Here is a 21,797-nt window from a genome sequence, read left to right as displayed (position 1 = left end):
AGTCATTTAGTGTCACATCAGATGAATAATTTGCTTTGTCTAATGTTTCTAAATTAAACACTGCAGATAAAATGGAGGGAGTTGTCTGAAGGGGTAAAGGTGACGGGCCAAAATTTGTTATATAGTCTTTACCTGAAGACGTTATTCAGATTCTTTTTTAAGATGTTGCTGTTTAAGACCTTATTGGAAGATGGAATCTAAAGTCCATATCAGTAGCTGTTATCCAAAGTCGCTTAAATAAAGCTGGAGCTACTCAGAGAGTTTCAATGTGGGACAAAATGGCTGCCAGTAGCTGGGTATCCCTTATATAGGGCTGTGACCTGCATTGTGACATCACAATGCATGTAGGCCGCTGCTACGGCTGTAGCCTAAATCAGCTCTATGTCCAGATGACCTGAAGCACTGTGGCGAAAATAGAAAAGCCAGGGCTCAGGAGATGGCAGTGTAACTCGGTGCATGGAGAGGGCCGGCCCCAGAGGTGAAATATATACTAGCATATATTTCCGCACTCCTCTTTTTTGGGGTACTCTGGATATTTAGATGGCATACATCAGTGTAGATTCCAAATTCTTTAAATCTTCCCAAATGTAAATATATAGATCAATACACCAGAAATCAGTGGGGTTTTCTCTCCACCTAACTCCTTAATATAGAAAGAAGCTTAAATATAGTTTAGACACTTACATGTATGCTTACATTAGCATCATGGGATAAACGCCCATAAAGGTATATTTTGAAACACCTTCTCGTCTCTCCAGAAAATATTTTAGCCAGTACATAAAATGTCAATACACAGATGCTCACATGTATGCTTACTTGTTAGTAGTTATTTATTTGTAGTCTCATAAAGGTATCTTTCATAGTAGAAAATCCAGTATTTCTTTTCCACTACACAACTCAATGGTTGGTCACAACTGTGAATTTATTGAATATATCCAAAAAGATACGAAATAAAAAATAGCAGCTTACATAGGTCTCTTTAACAAAGTCCCGCACTCAAGTAAAAATCTCCATAAAAAAAAAAAGGGAAGTAAAAAGTTCTGGATCTTTCAACTTCTGAGTGAAGTAGAAAAACTCTTAGAGCAAAGGGACATCAGGGCTGCACCATCCAACCAACGTGTTTCGACTGAGTAAGTCTTTATCAAGGTGATGGTGTCTCTGTGGTTCAACAAGTCTTGTATGGTAAACTAAAACCCTCCCCTGGTTAATCCCAATCAGACAGTATGTTTGTTAGTCCTTGTTCCAAAATCCCTTTGGAGTTGTTGTACGTTGAAACACTGCCCCATGCACTTATTGTGACGAGCACCATCCCTTGAAGTATGCAGGTATGCTGAATGTTTTGGTACAATGCTGAGCCAGGGTTCAGGATAGCACTAGAAACAGACATAAAGTATCTGACATGGAGATTCAATAACAAGGAGTCCAGATGCAGAGAGCCCAACACAGGCAGGAACAGAAGTAGAAACCTCAATAAACAGCAGTGGCCTGGGCCCCATAGCAGCCGCACTCTCTCTACCTACTGTAGCTACGCCCTTGTGTTGATGCAAAGTGACACAATTACTGAATTTGAGTTCTTATAAGCAGAAATATAATCTTTGAATTCCAAAGTGGATAAATCCTGTATTTTGTACTATGTGCTTCTCACAATCTACAACCTCTTCATGTTCCAACCAGCTGCCTGTGGAGGACTCATCAGAAATATCACCACTGGTCGTCTTGTCTCACCCAACTTCCCAGGAAATTATAGCAATAACCTGACCTGTCATTGGGTACTAGAAGCCCCCACAGCACAGCGCCTACACCTGCACTTTGAGAAGGTGTCCCTGGCTGAGGATGATGACAGGTAAATGTTTTAATCATATATACCCTCTTCCAACATGACAGCAGGAAAATTAGCCACTTTGTGCTGAGTCTATATCACAGGAAAATAAGATAACATAACACTCTGTTTAGGAAGTATATTTTAAAACATACATTTTGGGCCTGATTCTGAATTGAACATACAAGGCGTAACGCACTCAAAAATATTTTGCGCTTATGTTTTTCAGTATTTAGATATGCATTTATCGATTCTCTGCGTCAGTAAAATTTAAAACATTTACTCTTTAGTAGCTCAATATTGTATATTGTGTACCTTCATTTTGCTTGTTTTAAATTGGATCCAATTTTTGCTATTATTTTTAATATTCCCTAATCTGTTTTAATGCCCATTGTTTTAGGACTACATATAGACATTGTGATAATGTTTTTGGTTTGTAGGCTCATAATCCGAGATGGTAATACCATAGACTCCCCTCCTGTGTACGACTCCTATGAGGTGGAATATCTTCCAATTGAAGGTCTGCTCAGCACTGGCAGACACATATTCATAGAACTAACAACTGATAGCAGTGGCAGCTCTACGGGAGTGGCACTCCGTTATCAAGGTATCACTAATTCATCTTTCTGTTCCATGACCTCTTCCTTTGCCCTTTTGTTTTATCTGCTTCTTGGCAATGTGTAGTGTCCCTGAGTCTCAAAAATCTTTTTTTTTTTAATCTTTTTTCTTTTTATATTTTATTGAAAATATATTTTAAGTACTTTAATCTGTTGAGTGATTCCAGCACCAGTACAGCTAAAATAAACAAACAATAACCAAACAAATAAATTACTTTTAATAATGTCACTTAAAATGTTATAGTGTATGAATGTGCACTGCAGTATATGCTACGAGTGAATACAGATATATGGACTTCTCTTGTGGGGCTGGCCCCATTCATTTTGACAACTTGGAAACACGCCTGATATTTGCAGTCTCCTTTAGGCTTCTATTTAAATTTTTGTTTAAATATATATGTATATATATATATATATATATATATATATATAGCTGGTTTATATTCTTTACACGTTTTTATTTTATATATTCTTTTTATGGTTAATTAGTCTTAATAAAAAATTTCTGTATCACTCTTGTATCACTTTTGCATTTCCTCCATTTATATTTTTCTGTATCACTCTTGTATCACTTTTGCATTTTCTCCTCTTATATTTTTCTGTATCACTCTTGTATCACTTTTGCATTTTCTCCTCTTATATTTTTCTGTATCACTCTTGTATCACTTTTGCATTTTCTCCTCTTATATTTTTCTGTATCACTTTTGCATTTTCTCCTCTTATATTTTTCTGTATCACTCTTGTATCACTTTTGCATTTTCTCCTCTTATATTTTTCTGTATCACTCTTGTATCACTTTTGCATTTTCTCCTCTTATATTTTTCTGTATCACTTTTGCATTTTCTCCTCTTATATTTTTCTGTATCACTCTTGTATCACTTTTGCATTTTCTCTACTCATATTTTTCTCAACGCATCGTTTTAAGTTAGTTTATTATGTGGCCACTGTTACTTGCATTTTCGCACTCTGTAATAGCCTCCTGTATAGTAGTACCAAACACAAGTGAAAATACTGAAGTGGAAATTAAGCATTCATTTTTGTTACTCCATAGCCTATGAACAAGGCCACTGTTATGAGCCTTTTGTTAAATATGGCAACTTCACCAGCAGTGACCCTTCCTTTGCTGTGGGAACAGTGGTCGAGTTCACTTGTGATCCTGGATATACATTGGAGCAAGGATCTACTATCATCGAGTGCCAAGACTCTGGAGACCCTCAATGGAATGAGACAGAACCAGCTTGCAGAGGTAGGAACAACTCAGTCTGTAACTGCGATTACTTTTTTAAGTGGCACAATAGTCCCTTGCAATTTTAAAATAACATGATGGTGTTGTGAATACAAGGCAATTCTATCTGTATTTAAAGATAAACTATATATACAGTTCTCAGTGTGAGCTGTGTATATCATTACTTTGAATATTGCTCATCATACCTGCAGACTGAGACATGTCATTTACTGATTCTTTCAGCTGTTTGCAGTGGGGAGATCACAGACTCCGCTGGGGTGGTGCTGTCCCCAAACTGGCCAGAAGCCTATGGAAAGGGGCAGGACTGCATCTGGGGTATTCACATTGAGGAAGAGAAGAGAATCCTGCTGGACATACAAGTGTAAGTGCTGCATTATCATTTCTAATGAGCAGGACAGCGGACTCATGTGGAATGACTTTGCTGTCTGTCCGTATTTCATCTCTGCTTTCCGCCTTTTGTTCTGGCTGTTAAAGTTTACCCTCTTTACAATTTCGCCTTTCGTTTCACTCCTTTCTGGCAGCACTGGTCTATTGTCCTATTTATTCTTAATGAATTATGGATGATGCTTAGGGTGCCCACTTTCCTGAAACAGAACACCAAGGCACTCCTGTGAGACAGTCAGGTGCTTGCTCAGTCCATTAAAAACTTGATATGTTTTCTTTTGGGTGCCAAATATAGTAGCAAAACTGTGACTTTTATAAGAAAACAGACGTAATGAAGCTTGAAGACTTAAAATACTTTACTTGTACGTGCTTTTATGTAATGTCATATAAGAATACAATGGCCACTCCAGCTGCTGAGCTCCTTTGTGGCAGATCACCAGCACTAATATACATAACTTGCATCAAACCACCTGTCTGTATGAATTGATTGTACCAGGAGTTTCACCTCTTTACCTAGTAACTGTAGCGTCTCAATATACAGGTTTTTAGTTCAGCAACTCTCTAGCTTAGCTGAAGGCCAGGGCCGGCTCTAGGGGTGTTCGACCTGAGCGGTCGCACAGGGGCGCCACCCATAGAGGGCGCACCCCTCCCCAACATCCCGATTTCAGCGGGACATTACTGTCCCGCTGTTCCACCCGTAGGCCAAAGTGGCCCATGGGTGGTTAAATCGGGAGGTTGGGGACCCCCACTGCCACAGCTGTGCCGGACCCCGGAGACTCTGAATGGATGCTGCGTGCATGCGCGCGGCATCTGTTCAGTGACGGGAGAGGGCTGGGGGAAGCCCAGCTAGTGAGGCTCTCCCTATCCTGACGTTATTTGGAGGCGGACACATCAAGTATAGGGCGTGGCCTACAGTAATTAGGCCACACACCCATTTTCGAAAGCCGCGCGCTCGAGGGGGCTGGCACAGGGTGCTCCGACCCCTGGAGCTGTCTCTGCTGAAGGCGCCTAGGCCCTGTGAAATATGAGCTTGGGGTGCTCCATCACATCCACCACAACTACAAAGCACTACATCCACCACATATACTTTGTCCACTGGCTCTCTGAGGTCACTCCGAATTTTGCCTTTTGTCTGTGCCCTTACAAGTGCCACTCTTCTTGTTGTTTGACTTCTCCTATAGTGCCTGTCCACTTTATTTCTCCCGTCTGTCCTGTATCTACATAGCATATCATTACAAGCACTAATGCACCTCTTCTTAATCTGCTGCTGGTAATTGACACAGATGGCCTGATTCAGAGATGGAAGCTAATGCAATCGCAGCTGCGATTTCGCACGATCCACAGCTGCGAAAATATGCTAATAGTTCCAAAGATTACCCGAGCATAGGAACGCACACCGCTGCCTTCTCATCTGCATCCGTCGTCGCATACCAGCGTAAATATCTGTAACATAGATGCACATCGACCAGCCATACAGCCCTTTCGGCAAGCCTCAAATACAGCGGCACTCCTGACACGCAGAGAACTGTCATGCTGTGTATGAGATTGCAATGGCTAATTTATGGACGCCCAAGTAGCAGTATTTAAACGGTATGACACACGTGCATTTTTCTAACTACCACCCCCGTTACCTTCCCCAAACGCTGACTACCAGTCACTCACTTTGCGAATGGGTTCTCTGTGCGTGTGGAATCACAAGACAATCACTGTGCAAGCTCAGCGCGATTTTGACGCATGCGCAGTAGGCAAAAATTACTCTTTCTGCATAAAAATCGCCACTGCGTAAATCTCTGAATCCGGCCCAGTCTTGTAAAATACTTTCTTTATTTTATTTGTTTGGAACCTCTCAGAGTGGCTAAAAAAGTAGAAACTGCTTTGGATAAAGTGTTTAAAAAAGTGGTTGTCAGATCAATCAAATAAAATATATTATCTACATGGTTTTTCATGTGATTACTTAGAGTAATGCCTGATTTTATGTGGCCTGGGATTCACGCTGAGGTGGCTAGATTGTGTAACTCCTGTCCCTACTGTCAAGGGACATTAACATGTACAAATTCATATTAGTAGCTGTAGAATATACCACCAGGGCCATCTTAACGTGTAGGCATACTGGGCAGTTGCCCAGGACCCCACAGTTATAGGGGCCTTCGAGCAAGGGTGGGCTGGGCCGGGGGCATCTACATGGAGTGTGCGGCAGCTTGCTCCGTGCACAGGGCATCCAGCAGAGAGAGGCAGAGAGAGATGCTCCCTGGCCACTCTGATTGTGAATTACACACAATAAGAGCAATCAGACAGCAATCTCTACCTACCTCCCTGCCTGCAGCCACAGAGCCGGATTAAGGGGGGGGGCAGAAGCTGCATCCCCCTGGGAATCTCTCTCTGAAGGGGCTCCCCATACTTTAGGCAGCTGAAGTGCAAGGCAGCAACTGCACTGTGGGCTGGAGAAGAGAAGAGGGAGGTGGAGTCCGTAATCCTCACATTACATCATGGTTTTTTATGCTTGCCTTAAACATTGACTTAATTGAAAGTACCAATATATCTAAATGTTTACATTATTGACCGCTTACATTTTTATACCTGGGAATGGCAGGGTAGGGGCTCCAGTGCATTGCTTTGTCCAGAGTCTATAATGCTGTTAAAATGGCCCTGTATACCACCAGATATCCCAGAGTAGTCCCTGACAAAAGTTGTGCTCAAGCTTAGACTGATGGCCTAGTAAAGCGGTTTAATTGTAATTAAAGTATGATATATATTCAAACACGGAAAAACCAAGATTATCTTTTCCCCGGACAGTGTCTAATATATCTTGGTAATACAGGTTGAGTCTCCCATATCCAAATATTCCGAAATACGGAATATTCCAAAATACAGAATATTTTTAGCATGACTGAGATAGTGAAACATTTGCTTTTTGATGGTTTAATGTACACAAACTTTGTTTAAGGCATAAATTATTAAAAATATTGTATAAAATTACCTTCAGGCTTTGGAGCTTTGGGGTGCCTTGCTTCTCGGACGTGAACCCCTTAATTTTAGGGACGCTGGTATAGAGGAGCCTTGACGACGGCCCAGCGCTTATTCATATATTTGCAAATGTATGTAAACCAATACCTCTGAATTTCTATTATCATGTAGGATTCAAGTATTTTTGATTTATCTGCAGTGTGCTGGAGGGCAATTTTCTTTTTTCTAGGCTTTGGAGCTCATTCAGACCCGTTCACAAGATGCGGTCGCTCGCTGGCAAAAAGGAACCGGATATTTAAATTAAGCGCTCGCACTGTGTCGCGTAAGGACGCCACCTATGTCTTAGCGAGCTACGGCAATGAGCGCTCGCTAGTGTATAAAGACGCCCCCTTGCCACTCGCAACACACGTCATCTCCGGGAATTGTAGGATTAATCGGTAACATCGTGAGCCATCGGAACTGCTTGCAGCCCTTGAGGTTGCCTTTCCCCGCCGCAAGCACTGCGATCAGTGTGGGCTGAAATACATGCAGGTGACGTGCACAAAGACACTACTTTGCTAATTATGCACGCCCTTTACACAGCGTTATGGCGCCTGACACGCCTGCGTTCCCACATCCACTCCCCCATTCACAAGCACCTTCCCCTGTTACCACCCACAAATGGCACTATCTGTCACTCAAAGTAGCGACCTGATAGTGGCTTACGAGCAACCAAAATCAGATCTGCGAATTATACGCAATCGCGCAGACGGGCGAAAATCGCTCAGAGCGAGCAGGTCTGAATCAGGTCCTTTGTGTATAAGGTGTATATGAAACATAAATTAATTTCATGTATGTGCACAAAATTTGTTTGAGCCACAAAATGATTGAAAATATTGTATAAAACTACCTGCAGGCTGTGGGCCTGATTCAGAGCCACTCGCTCTGACAGAGCGCTTGCTTTGAATCAGGGCCAGGCTTTTTTTTTTTGGTGCGGCTTCTTGGCCACTCGCATAGCTGTGGGTGACCACCCACAGCTATAGCGAGCGGCCATGATGATGATCGGGCTTGCGATGAGACCCTTGTGGTAGGGTCTCGTTCATCGCAAGCCCCAGAGAGCTTTCGGCTCTAACAGAGCCGGAAGCTCTCCACTGACATCACTTGTGATGTCAGTGGGGCCGCCCCCAAACAGCAGGCGTTCTCATAGGAACGCCTTGGTTTGGGCAGCCACCCCCCCCCGGCCCACCCACCAAAGGGGGCGAGCTGTCACTCAACATCGACAGAGTTCCCGTCGCTAGCCGGGTCTCGCGCATGCTCACGATGGAGCCGGCTCCGTCGTGCGCATGAGCTGTGGGCCACCATCGACCCAGTTGCGAGCGCTCAGCGCTTGCGACCGGGTCTGAATCAGGCCCTGTGTGTATAAGGTGTGTATAAAACATAAATTCATTCTGTGTTTAGATTTGGGTCCCATTCCCAAGATATATCATTATGGTATGCAAATATTCCAAAATACGGAATATTCCGATATCCAAAATACCCCTGGTCCCAAGCATTTTGGATATGGGAGACTCAACCTGTATATAATAAATTACCATATATCTGCTATACTGGACACTATCCAGATTATTATTTACTGTACATTACTTACTATGTCCAGTCCACTCTCCCATGGCTGGACCAAAATAGATTGATATTCCATTTAAGTTAACAAGTTTGAACAGCGCCTGCATTATATATATTACATCATTGCATTCCAATACTTTCTGCTATTATTATATACCCCACTTTTTATGTTTATTTATATATATTATTTGTAGTCTTATTGGGTTTTATATACAATCTTTTATAATTTCTTTATTTATTAAACCTTTTATTCCACCAATCCGCTTTATATATTTAAATTAATCACTTAATATATCTACCACATACTAACTATAAATGCTGTTTTCTTTTGTTTTTGAAAGTAGCAGAAAGCCTTGTTTGTACACTCACTTAAGGCTGACTTAGAGCTTGTCCCTCATGTTACCATAGTCCCAGTTCACATTTTAGGCTCCCTTATGAGCCATCTCTAAACACTGTGCAGAAGGATCCTTAAGAAGCTTTGGCTACAGAGTTTGAAGATGTTTTCTTCTGACACTTTTGGAACAACCAACTTGCTATGGCACTTTATTGTCACTCTGACAGAGGTTATCATCAAAGACCCCTTAGGTTCCCAGAATTGAATAAGATGGTAATGAACAAAGAATTTCTACATTTGCTGAAGCTCTGAGACATTGAGATGTCCACCACGTCTCTCAGAGAGGGATATACAGTAGGCAGATTGGGACGGCCGATATGGTGAAATACAAAACCAACTTCTCAACGAATCCATCTCGAGAGGATATCAAATCAAGAGGAAAAACAATATGGAGAGTAAGATCTGATAACACCATGAAAGTGAAAGATTTTTAGATATCAATCTCTCCTATTATAGTAATAATAAATGGTTTGTTCCAGTCAGTTCCTAAGGTCCATTATATGGAAACTAAAAAGCCAGCAAAACATAGTGTACTGTGGGCCTGATTCAGACCCGCTCGCAAGCGGGTCGTTGGTGGCCCAGTGCGCATGCGCACGATGGAGCCGGCTCCGTCGTGAGCATGCGCGAGACCCGGATAGCGACGGGCAATCCATTGCTCCGTGTCTCGTACCAAAAGGGGCGTGCTGTTGGTGTTGAGTGACAGCACGCCCCCTTTGGTGGGCGGGGCGGGGGCGTGGCTGCCCAGATGGAGGCGTTCCCATGGGAACGCCTACCGTCTGGGGCCGGCCCCACTGACATCACAAATGATGTCAGTGGGAGAGCTGTCGGCCCTGTTAGAGCCGAAAATTCCCTGGGGCTTGCAGCAACGAGACCCTACCACAAGGGTCTCGTCGCAAGCCCGATGGTAATGATGGTCTTGACCATCGCGACCATCATCATGGCCGCTCGCTATAGCTGTGGGTGGTCACCCACAGCTATGCGAGCGGCCAGGAGGCCGTTCGAAAAAAACAGAAGGCCGGCCCTGATTCAGAGCGAGCGCTCTGTCAGAGCGTCCGGGTCTGAATCAGGCCCTCTGTGAGAATAGGGTATAATAGGTATTCCTCAAATTATGCATATGAGATATCAGCATTGTATAACGCTGTGATAGATGCTTCATTAGTGAAGACTATTAAGTAATGTGCTCAAAAAATATCAAAGTAAAAACAAATAGGCAGATGCTGAGCTGGACACATATGATCTACATGAAGGTGGATTATTTGCTCACTGTATTCATATGTGAATCTGATGGGGTCTCTAAGTTATTTTGTTGTTTGGCAAATTCAAGACACAAGTTACATTTACTGTACATCCAGTTAAAATGAATAAACTCTCATCAATGTGGCATTTAAGCATAATTAGGTGTTTCCTAAAAAGATGGTAATTTACAGGGGCTGATTCAGCATTAGGGCCAAAGTCAGCTGCTGGGTGTAATATTTGCCCCTAGGGGAAAAAAACATTTTGAGCTACATTGGATAAAATGTGAAATGCACAATGGAATAAACGTTGTGAGGGCAGAATATTCCCTCTCGACTCCGAAACTCAGTGTAATATTAGAGCTGACCGGGATTGTGTGCAGCATACTAGAGCATGCTGTGTTTTTCCTGCACCCCTTCCAGTACAGCATGCTGGGCTCATCTGCAAGTTCTGCTCCAGTAATATTTAATATCTGTTTAACTGTCAGCCATATTTTCAACAATAAAATACACCCATTCTCTGGAGAAAGGTTTTGGGGCATACTTACCTACTCTCCTGGAAATTGCATGATGGTCCAGATTTTTCAGGTAGCCCCCCACACCCACGGAAGAGTAAACAGATCTTCCGCATCCCGCCTACTTCCTAGTAAAGTGGACAGGATGGGGAGATTTTATGGGAAATTTGCGGGTCCATAGGGTGGTGGTGGGGCTAAAATGATGCGAATCGCGCCATTTATCACCACACCTCCTCACAGACCCGCGAATCGCAGCCTTTTCCCATGAAGGGACAGGGCCTAATGGCGTCTACAGTCCGACACCACCCCTCAAAGCTGTAAGCAGCATACTTACCTAGTAGCCCGGAGAGGAGTTTTGTAAAGTAGGTAAGTATGCTTTGGGGTCTATGTACTAAGCCTTGTAGAGAGATAAAGCACCAACCAATCAGCTCCTGTCATTTTTCAGACATACTGTGGCCTGTAAAGTGACAGTTACTGCAGGAACTGATTGGTTGGTACTTTATCTCCGTCTAATTCATCTCTATCCACGGTTTAGTACATAGATAAGTTGCACCACTGGCGTATCTACAGGGTTTTCAGTGCCTCCATGAGTCGAGGGGGTCCCTGCACCCATTTTATATATTTACTTTGTGGCTGCAGCTGAAGAAATCTCCAGGAAAACGACACCTGCGTAATTTCCCAGAGATATGTGCATGTCCTGTAAAGTAATCACTGGGAAAATAGCGGCAGCGCCATTTTCCAGGAAATGTTTGCATACGCAGTAGACTGGCACAGTTCCAGGCTTCACTGTGCATGCACTGGCGTGAGGGGGAAACTGCACAGAGATTGCACACAGCACTCTCCTTATAAAACACTGCGCACTGCGCCCACTAGGGGTCCCAAAAATATCAGGAGACCACCTTCCAGTAAAACATTTTTTATTATGACCAGTAAAAATACCCTGAGCCAAAGAAACTGAGCATGTGAAAACCAGCCTCTGGTCATACTACAGAGTTACCTGTATCATGTGCTCTTAATTGGTAACTTCAAGAACATATGTGTCACTGATACAACAATCATATATAGATTATTATTACCAAGAAATGGTTTTCTATGAAATCGTGTGAAAATTACAATCACATCCAACACATCACTGCTATTTCAGAGATAGAAACGTATAAGTTGTAAGGCATGACAAAGCTGTTACATAAGACTCATGTTGTTTAAATGTCATTTTATCTTATAATTCAGTTCTGTACATAGATTTATGCATGATATGTGGAGGCATTTCAGGAATAACTATCACACCACTAGATGTGCATGCAGGATTGGGGTCCTATATTTTAGGAAATATACTTTTCTTTTTACATAGTGGAAGATTTAGCTTACTAACTTCACAAACTGACTTCCTGCAGCTTAGCATATTGCCACCTTATAGATATATGTGACACACATTTGTAACTATGGGGAAGGTTCAATTAGCCACAAGGTTGAGGCAGAACTCTAATATATATAACATGGACTAGAGGTGAGGGCAAAAAGCAGTGAGGTTCCCTACCACAATTACCTACAGCGTTCCAGCAGAACGTCACGCTTAATGTAATCTCCTTCTATGTCTCTTTTGTAATACATATGAATGAAAGACATCTTGAGAATGGAACACTCTATGGGGCCTGTTTATAAATTAATATATGGGGGTTACCCACAAATGGTAAGTATCACTGAATGTATGCACAGGGGACCGCAGCAGATTCAGTTTTTAATTGCAACAGCAACCCCCATAGGTTTTTATATACCAACACATAGAAACAGGGCCGGCAACAGAAATTATGGGGCCCGGCATACACATTTGTTTAGGGCCCCCCCCATCAATCCCTAGCAGGGGGAGAAGAGAGAGAAAGGAAGGGGGTTGGGTGGCTCCGGGAAGGAGATGAAGGCTGGGGGTGAGAATAGGTTTGGGAAGGGAGCGAGTAACCATGGTGGCCGACAATGGAGTAGATAGTAGAAAGTGGGGGGATTGAAGGGAGGGTGGTTCGGGTGTAGTAGTAGGGGGATAGAGTGGGTAGGATGTACAGTGTGCATTCACAGTTGGAATTACAGTAAGTAAAAGCTATGAGATAAGGCAGTAATTACAGTAGGTAATAATGCAGCAAATACAGAGGACTTACAATTCGGACTGTCTGTGGGCCCCTCCGGGGCCCCTAGAACCTCCGGGCCCGGTATGGCTGTGCCCCTAGTCCCCCCCTGTCGTCAGGTCTGCTAGAAATCATAGGTATCTATATACTACGCTCCTGAATTCAAAAGCATTCCGTAGCCTGGCCTCGGGAGCTAACGCCATCCCCAGATGACATTCGCCACTGTAAGCTATAGGCTATAGATCACAAGAGTTATCGTGAGAGGGATTCGTAGGAGTGCCCTGGCTCCTGAGGAGAATTAAAGTGTTGCCCCTGTCCCTGTAGGTGTATTTTAATATATCCCAGCGATCATGTTTTTACTGCTATGAATAACGTCAATAAATTATAATTATTGCATCTAGGACACGATAATTTATAAATATGCCCCTCTATGGCATTGTAAAACAAGACTGCAGCAAATAGTGGGAAGAGTGAAGATACTAAACTAAATTGTAGCTGATCAATCAATGCAGAGTCATATATAATACTAATGTCAATATCCACAAGCAGAAAAATAAGTTTTGACGTAAACTATAAAATACTCACATAGGGATTATCAAGCAACAGTGCGCCTTTTACTATGGAAGAATTCATATATAGGATTTGCAACCAAATACCTCTCAGACCACTGTATTATTAATGTATGAATATATAACAGAAGGAGAATGCTAGAGGCGGATGCTGATTATTGGGCCTATTCATACAGTGAAACAGGTCCATTTTAAATGCAAAACACAGAAGTTTCCTTCCACATGCTAATGGACTGATCCACAATTGTCACCAATATATCTTCTGCATGCAGCATAGTACCGATGTCTTACAGATAGATACAGATTGCAGAACCCTCTGACTCCAGCCATGTAAACTAAATTGTGGATACTTCGGATCGTGAGACAGCTGATTTTTGGAGCAGGTGCCCTGGCACCAGAGTGATATTAAGTTGCTGCAGTAGATTTGGATCGGCAATTTGCATGGCACCTTTGCATTTATCAATGAATAGACCTCTAGCGCTAATAGAAATATTGTGGATGGATTAGACACATATATAATATTTAGAATAAACCTTCAAAGGGATATACACAGAGGCGTCACCGGGTGTGGTGACACATGTTGCTGCTCTTACCTTACCCTTGTGCGCGCTGAATGCAGGCACACATGAAAGGGGTGGGGTCATGGCCTCATGCCCCCTGATGTGTCCATTATGACTGCGTGTCATGCCCCCTCCTCATCATGCTGGGGGCATTCCCAGAGCTCTAGGAGCTGCTGGGAGAGCCTGGGGGCCTACATCATCCATCACAAGCTGCAGCTCTGCTCGGTGACACCAATCTCAGCTCTGCTATTTTGGTGTCACCCCCTTGGATGGTGTCACCCAGTACCGCCCATACTCCCCGCACCCCGCGTAGTGACGCCACTGAATATATATACTGTAGCAATAATTGATGTATTTTAGCCTTAGAGAGACATTTTGATAGTGCATCTATCTTGGATTAGTCAGTAATTTAGCTAATCTTTGATGATAAGGACAAAAATTGCATATCACTATAATGGAAGGCACTGAACAAGAAGTAATAGACCACAACAACTGGTTACAATGTAATAGACCTTCATAGTTTCCAACTTTCCTTTGATCCGTGTCAAACGCCTATTTAATAACAATCATTCAACTAAAGTTTCCGCATGATTTAAGTATCCCAGCTATGCAGGAACGGATTAATGCACGGGTTAATGCAATTATCTTCTCCATTAATTCCCGACTCCTACAACATTGCACTGTAGAGAGCAAGCCATTCCTTAAAGGCTTACCTTATATAACGCCACCTGAGAATGGTGTTATACAAGGAAAATTCTTATTTCTGCCGAAAAACTGAAGGGACTGATTAGACGAGGTGGCTCAGCATACTGTTTGCTGACCTGCATACTGGGGATTTGCACTCTATTTTAAAACTGATTATAGGCATGATGTATATTTTGATACTCTGTTAAAAAGAGTTGGAAGTACTCTCAAACTTTAACCACCAGTGATTGATTACCTGCTGTATGGTGTGTTATTCATATATATGTTAAAAACATTTTTGTAGGTTACCATACTTCCCTATCTTGCACCACCCCTGATGAAGTCAACAATGATGAAACGCATTGGGTGTTTGAAATCTGTATCCACAATACTGTAAAGCCACTTTTGATACAAGCTTGCATTCTATCTAGGATGGTACAAAAAGTGGCGGCATTCCATCATGCAGAAAAAGTGGTATCAGATCTCTAGCTATTTGGTGCATATATAACAATTGTGATTTGTATTGTAAAATGTTTTTATATGGAAACATTGTTTTAGTAAATTGTGTAATATGTCAAAAATGTGTCACTACTGGGTATATTTTAATTAATGATATACCTGTACCAACATTAATGAGATGTACGCCGCGTACACATTGGACGATATCCATGAACGATATGAACCTTAACGATATCATTTAACGATATATCATTCATATAGTCCGCGCACTCACCAACTAACGATGCACACTCCCGCGCGACGATAATGATATTCCCAGTCAGCTGTACATGCAGCTCAATCTGGGGATATCGTTAACGATGTCATGCTGCCCAATGCAACATAGCCCCCACCTGGCGTGGCCGGCATCGGCAAGCGTGGTTGCACATACCAATGCCAGAATCCCTGCTGGGCCCGCCACTGACTACATCGCCCATACACACATCGTCCAGTGTGTACGAGCCTTAAAAACATCACTAGTAAGTTAGACCAAATATGTGACATACTAAAAGGTAACCACCACACTGTCTACCAAAGCGCCCTTTTGATTCAAATTATATATATATATATATATATATATATACACACACACTATGTACAGTATATATATAGGTCTTCCCTGTGTTTGTCTACCCTGCATTCATATTGTTCACTCCGAGAGCCTGTGGGGGTGGGAGCAATGTGAATGCAAGGTAATATAGTGTACTTATATATACATTATATATATATATATATATATATATATATATATATAGATATATATATAGAAATATATATATATGCTGTGCAGAGATGTGGGCCACCATCGACACTGATGCTGAATAGACCCCTTAATCCAATAAAAAGAATCTCTTGTTCCTCCCTATTATTGCATAACTAGCAAGGTTGCAGAATGTCACTTACTCAGCAGGTTAGGGTAAGCAGGATCAGTCGGGAATAAATCACGAATGCTGGGAAACATAGGTTCGAGACTGCGGTGTAAGTTTTTTTATGAGCATTGACTGGTGATTAATATGGATGTTCTCAGCCAACGCTCCTTGGCCCTATATGCCTATTTTCTTTCAGGGAATGGATGCTGAGGAAATTTAGAAGGTTTCTGGGAGATTATTAATTTACTTTCGTGCTCCGCTAGTTAATTAATATACTTTCATTTGCATATCTCTCTTTCTCTCTGTATTGCCTGGAGTTGTCATTTCGAAACATATGATCGTAATAAACGATCTTGCTCTGTTTTTCCACCAGTGACTGTCAGCAAAATTAATCTTCTGCTCCACACTCAGAAAGCGATGTACCCGCTACCATATCACAGCTCGCACAGAAAGCTCTGATCGCGGCTAGTGACGTGCTCGGTGTGGCGTGCCAATTTCACTTACTAGATAGCAGCTTTTTACATCATCCAGGAATGTACAAACTGGGAAGGTTACAGCAAAATAGGTTTAATTACATTTTATCCAATTTTCTGTATTGTAATTCTTGTTGTGCATCTTTTTTTCCCTCCATGCTTATCATAATGCAAAGTAAACCAAATAATTGTGTTATTGTTACATTATCAGCTTATTATTACACAGTGCACACATGCATAATTTTTGGTACATAAAAATGCACTGGTAATAATTACCCACAATGAAAGTAAAAGTCCTGTCTGAGCTATGGAATACAGAAATTTGTGTCACACAGAACAATGGCACTATTCTGTGTGATGCAGATAGAGGTAAAATCTGCTGGAAATAAATATTATGGTCCGGATGCTGAGTTGAATGCAATCGGCCTTATTTTTACCCATTGTGTGTATGAGAAGAAAATGTGTATACTTACGCCTATAGGCACAGTTGAAAGCGTCTTGTGTTGCGTCCTTCAGTAAGCTTGATCCGTATGCTTGATCTGCGACTGGTCATCATTTATTATTTTATTTATTAATTCATCATTGTCAGCACAAATATCTTTACACCATGGCTTGAAAAGCTGCAAAAATACACCTGATACAACTTCCAACAAATCAGGTGATGCAGCCTATTCACACTAGCACTTAAGATGCACTTTCACTTACTGGGTTGAGGAAATTCCCTCATTCTTTCAGGGCTTCAACAGCGGCATAGTAAAAGCCGATCCAGGAATTCAGGGCCTGATTCAGACCCACTCGCTATGCGCTCGCAAGCAGGTAGATTGTTAGGCAGTGCGCACTCGTGGTGTGCGCACTGCGCGTGCGCAAGCCCCGGAGCGAGCGCAAAAAGCACTCGCTCTTGCGCTCGGATCCAAAAGGGGCGGCTGTCGATGTTGATTGACAGCTCGCCCCATTTGGAAGGCTGGGAGGGGGGTGGGTGGGAAAACTGAGGCGTTCCTGCAGGGCGGCCCTAATGACATTACTCGTAATGTCAGTAGGTGGACTTCCTGCTCTATTAGAGCAGGAAGTCCACTGGGGCATGCGGCTACGAGACTCTACCGCAAGGGTTTTGTCGCAAGCCCGATGGTCGCGATGGTCTTGACCAACGCGACCATCAACTGGCTGCTCGCATAAGCTGTGGGTGGTCACCCACAGCTATGCAAGCGGCCAGGACGCCGCAACTAAAAAAACAATGGGCCGTCCTGATTCAGAGCGAGCGCTCGCTTTTTGCGAGTGCCTCTGAATCAGGCCCTCAGCCACAGTGCTACTCGCGCATATTGCCCCTGAAACATGGTGCCTTCCTGCCAAGCTCTCTCTGCCTGCCGCATTATGTTGGCCCTGAGTGTGGTTACCAAATCAGAAGTTTTTACAAAAATACATTTGTTTTAAGTGTTTAAATAGTGCACAGATTAATTATTTAAAAAGTTGCATTTAAATTGATATTTACTATGTTACTTGTAATCATATGTTCTAGAGCCTGCCTGTCTTCATGTGTATGTATACTTAATCTTTCTTTGCCTCATTCTCCCTATAGACTACACCTCGGCCACAGTGACGTTCTCACGTTTTATGATGGTGATGACTTGACGGCCCGGGTCTTGGGTCGGTACACAGGGACACACAGTCACTTCAAAATCTACACATCGATGGCGGATGTCATCATCCAGTTCCAGACGGACCCTGGCAGCAATGTTTTTGGCTACCAGCAGGGTTTCATTATTAACTTTTTCGGTGAGTCAGTGATTATAGTTGTAAGAACATCATTACAATCACAAAGACTTCGGAAACCCACACAGACCTCAATGTGCTTCAGAATTAACATTGCACATGTTTACTGACAAACAGGGTAACACTATGTACCTGGCTCTATCCAAGACCACCAGCTGGGAAATACTTTAGAAACACTAACTGGCCCACAGTGACCTCCTACTACACAAGTTGAAGAATCCTTCTGAACTTTGCCAGTCACAGGGTAGCCCAGTGACAGTTTGCTAAAGAGCAATGCTAAAAATATATATATTACTCTACTGATCCAACTGCAATATATATCCTGAGGGCTAGGCTGTGGGAGGGGAGGGTCATGGTTAGGCTTCGGGAAAGGTGGGCTAGGAGGGGGGGTTAGGGTAAGGGTTATAATACCAAATTCTGGCAGTATTCTGACTGTCGGGATGCCGCTGGCGGTATTCTGACCGTCTGCATCCTGACCGCCGGGATCCCGTATTAAAACTGTATGCAGCATTAGCTTAATTGACAATTCTCCTTTCACTGTATCTCAAGAGACCATCACAATTAACTAGCTGTGGCTTACAGTAATGCTGCCCACATGTTACCCATCAGATTGGATCCCTGTAATCCAATGAGATCTGAGAGCTGTTTGGGCACACACTTATGCTGGCCACACACGTTGCAATGTCACCAAATACTGTATGTGAGCCAAAATGGTCACAATGCCCAATAATTATCATTTCAAAAATTAATCTTATACAAATGAATAGAATAATGTTCGGGTATGTTGGTAAATGCAGAATTGTTTGCCATCATCTTCATTTCAGTGATACTGGAACAGATCCAGCCACTTGGCCCGTGTACCAAACACAGGATTGTTGCATCTCTGTTCATCTTTAGGGGGACAATTTGCAATGATCAATTCAAATTGCAGCGATCCATTGAAATTACGATAATACAATACATTTTAGAAATTGATTGATCTTGCCCTACTATTTAAGGGTTCACCAATTATTATAGATAAATGGGGGTCATCAGCCTACCTGCTAACAATCTGCATAAATATTTTTGTAGTAAGGGGGGGGCTTGGACTGCACACCCTAATTTTAAACATAATAGGAGGTTCTGCCATGCTGGGACTTGTAGTACAATACAGGGGACATAGAATGCAGACGCACACTCTAGGTACTAAGAACAATGATAGACAAAAAAATCCTGATAAACTCTACAATTAACATGGAGTATAAGTGAGGTTCTTAGTACATGTTTGGCCAAAAATGTTTGCCCATCCACCGCTATTTTTGTAGCAATTTACATACAAATACATTATATTGTAAAAACATGCATAACCATTTAAATAGAAATGGTAATATCTGTGATTTTGCTGCCTTCTCAGAGGTACCGAGGAATGATACTTGTCCAGAGTTACCAGAAATTCCTAATGGGTGGAAAACCACCTCTCAGTCTGAGCTTGTCCACGGCACTGTGGTGACCTACCAGTGCTATCCGGGATATGAGATTGTAGGAGTTGAGCTTCTCATGTGTCAGTGGGACCTCACCTGGAGCGGAGACCTACCCTCATGTGATAGAGGTAAGAGGTAACACTGATGTACTACAGGTTAAATCTCCCATATCCAAATATTCTGATATATGGAATTTTTTCAGCGTGACTGAGATAGTGACTCCTTTCTCTTTTTGATGTTTCAATGTACACTAAGTTTGTTTAATGCACAAAATAATTACAAATATTGTATAAAATTGTCTTTAGGCTGTGTGTATAAGGTGTATATGAGTCACAGATTAATTTAGTGTATGTACACAAACTTTGTTTGATGCATAAAATTATAAAAAAATATTGTAGAAAATTACCTTCAGGCAGTGTGTATAAGGTGTATATGAAATAAAAGTTCATTCTGTGTATAAATTTGGGTCCTATTGCCAAGATATCTCATTATGGTATGCAATTATTCCAAAATACAGAAAAATCTGATATCCAAAATACTTCTGGTCCCAAGCATTTTGGATATGGGAGACTCATTCTGTGGACCCTCATCAAGATCTAAGTAGTAAACATCTAGACTTAGAGCCTCTATTGCCTCATTATTGATATTGGGCCTGATTCATCACGGATCACAGTTGCAAAGACGCACGCAATTGCTCAATTGTTGCGTTCTCGCTTGCGTATGCATCGCAGTGCGCGAACTAGCAGTTGCAAACAGAATTGCGATTGCAAAGGCTACGCAGACCCAGAGCAGAGTGATTGACAGGAAGTGCCTTTTGTGGGTGCTGACAAGGGGCGTGCCAGTGCGTTTCAGTGCCGTTGCAGGGGTGTGCATAAATTCACTGCGATACCAGATGCTGCTGAGGAGTCATAGCGTGCGCATAAGCAAGCAATTACTGAGTGAGGTCTAGGCTACTCTAACTGTCCAATGTTACTCGATGTTACCGATTATTTCACTATCTTGGTCAAGTATACGGATGTGAGTAAGGGGAAGTGGGCGTTCTTATGTCAGGCAGCGTATACAATGTGAATGCAATCATTAAAATATCACCGCTGATATTAGCAACACAGTTGTGTGCGTATAGGCAGAACAGCAAACCGTAGTGAATCAGGCCCATTGTTTTCTTCGTATTTTTAATTAACAGTTATCTATATAGCGCACACATATTGTGCTGTGTTTTACACCAGTCTGCGGTGGATGTTACAATCTGTATTCCCTATCACATGGACACACATACACACTAGGGTTAATGCCAATTACCCTACTGGTGTGTTTTTGAAGTGTGAGAGGTAACCAGAGTAGCTGGAAGAAAGCCACGCAAACACAGGGCGGGCATACACGCTCCACATGTATAGGGTCTTGGTCAAGAATTAACTCATGGCCTGAGGGAGTATGCTAACCACTATGCCAACTGTGCTGTCCTACAGAAAACAACCATAAAGGTATAACTAAAAAGTATTGTTCAAATTGCTAAGTAGATAATAGTCCAAATTGGCCATTATTTCACCCTGAGGGGCTTATGTAATAGGTTGCGATTTGCAGCCGTTGCAGGAGCACCTACAAGTCTTCCAGTATTTTTATAGTGGCAATCATTTTAAAGGGAATACCAGCTAGGTTTTGTCTTTAAAATGAGTGCTGTTTTAAAAATACAGGAAGACTTGCAGGAGTTACCGCAGCGGCTGCAAGTCGCAACCTATTACATAAGACCCCCAGGGTTCAAATATATATATATAAAACAAAAGTCCAGGAATGATGATGTTCGTCCATGCAAGATGACGTTTTGCCTCTTTCTGAGTTCCGTTTTTTTGGAGGGAAAAATCCGAACTCAACGTGCAAACTCGAACCTATCCGAGCCTGCACATCCCTAATATATATATATATATATATATATATATATATATATATATATATATATATAATATAAATTTTTGTATTCACAGTACAATCTTTTCTTTTCTTTTTCAAAACTGGAACTGGAGGGCCTAATCCGG

At 42.3% G+C, this 21,797-nt stretch overlaps 1 protein-coding gene across 1 annotated transcript in view; it reads left to right on the top strand.

Moving 5' to 3' along the window:
- The first annotated feature begins 1,661 nt into the window (after positions 1–1,661).
- The window catches only part of SEZ6 (seizure related 6 homolog), a 69,647-nt gene continuing 49,511 nt past the window's right edge, over positions 1,662–21,797 (top strand). The window contains exons 1-6 of the mRNA XM_088458998.1: positions 1,662–1,843; positions 2,260–2,426; positions 3,488–3,682; positions 3,905–4,043; positions 18,114–18,310; positions 19,701–19,895. Of these exons, the coding sequence (XP_088315124.1) occupies positions 1,662–1,843; positions 2,260–2,426; positions 3,488–3,682; positions 3,905–4,043; positions 18,114–18,310; positions 19,701–19,895 (1,075 nt within the window). The remainder of the gene's footprint in view (positions 1,844–2,259; positions 2,427–3,487; positions 3,683–3,904; positions 4,044–18,113; positions 18,311–19,700; positions 19,896–21,797) is intronic.

Source organism: Taudactylus pleione, unplaced genomic scaffold, assembly GCF_031769625.1.
Source record: "Taudactylus pleione unplaced genomic scaffold, aTauple2 ptg000886l, whole genome shotgun sequence".
Lineage (NCBI taxonomy): Eukaryota > Metazoa > Chordata > Amphibia > Anura > Myobatrachidae > Taudactylus > Taudactylus pleione.
This window is presented reverse-complemented; position numbering and strand designations above follow the sequence as displayed.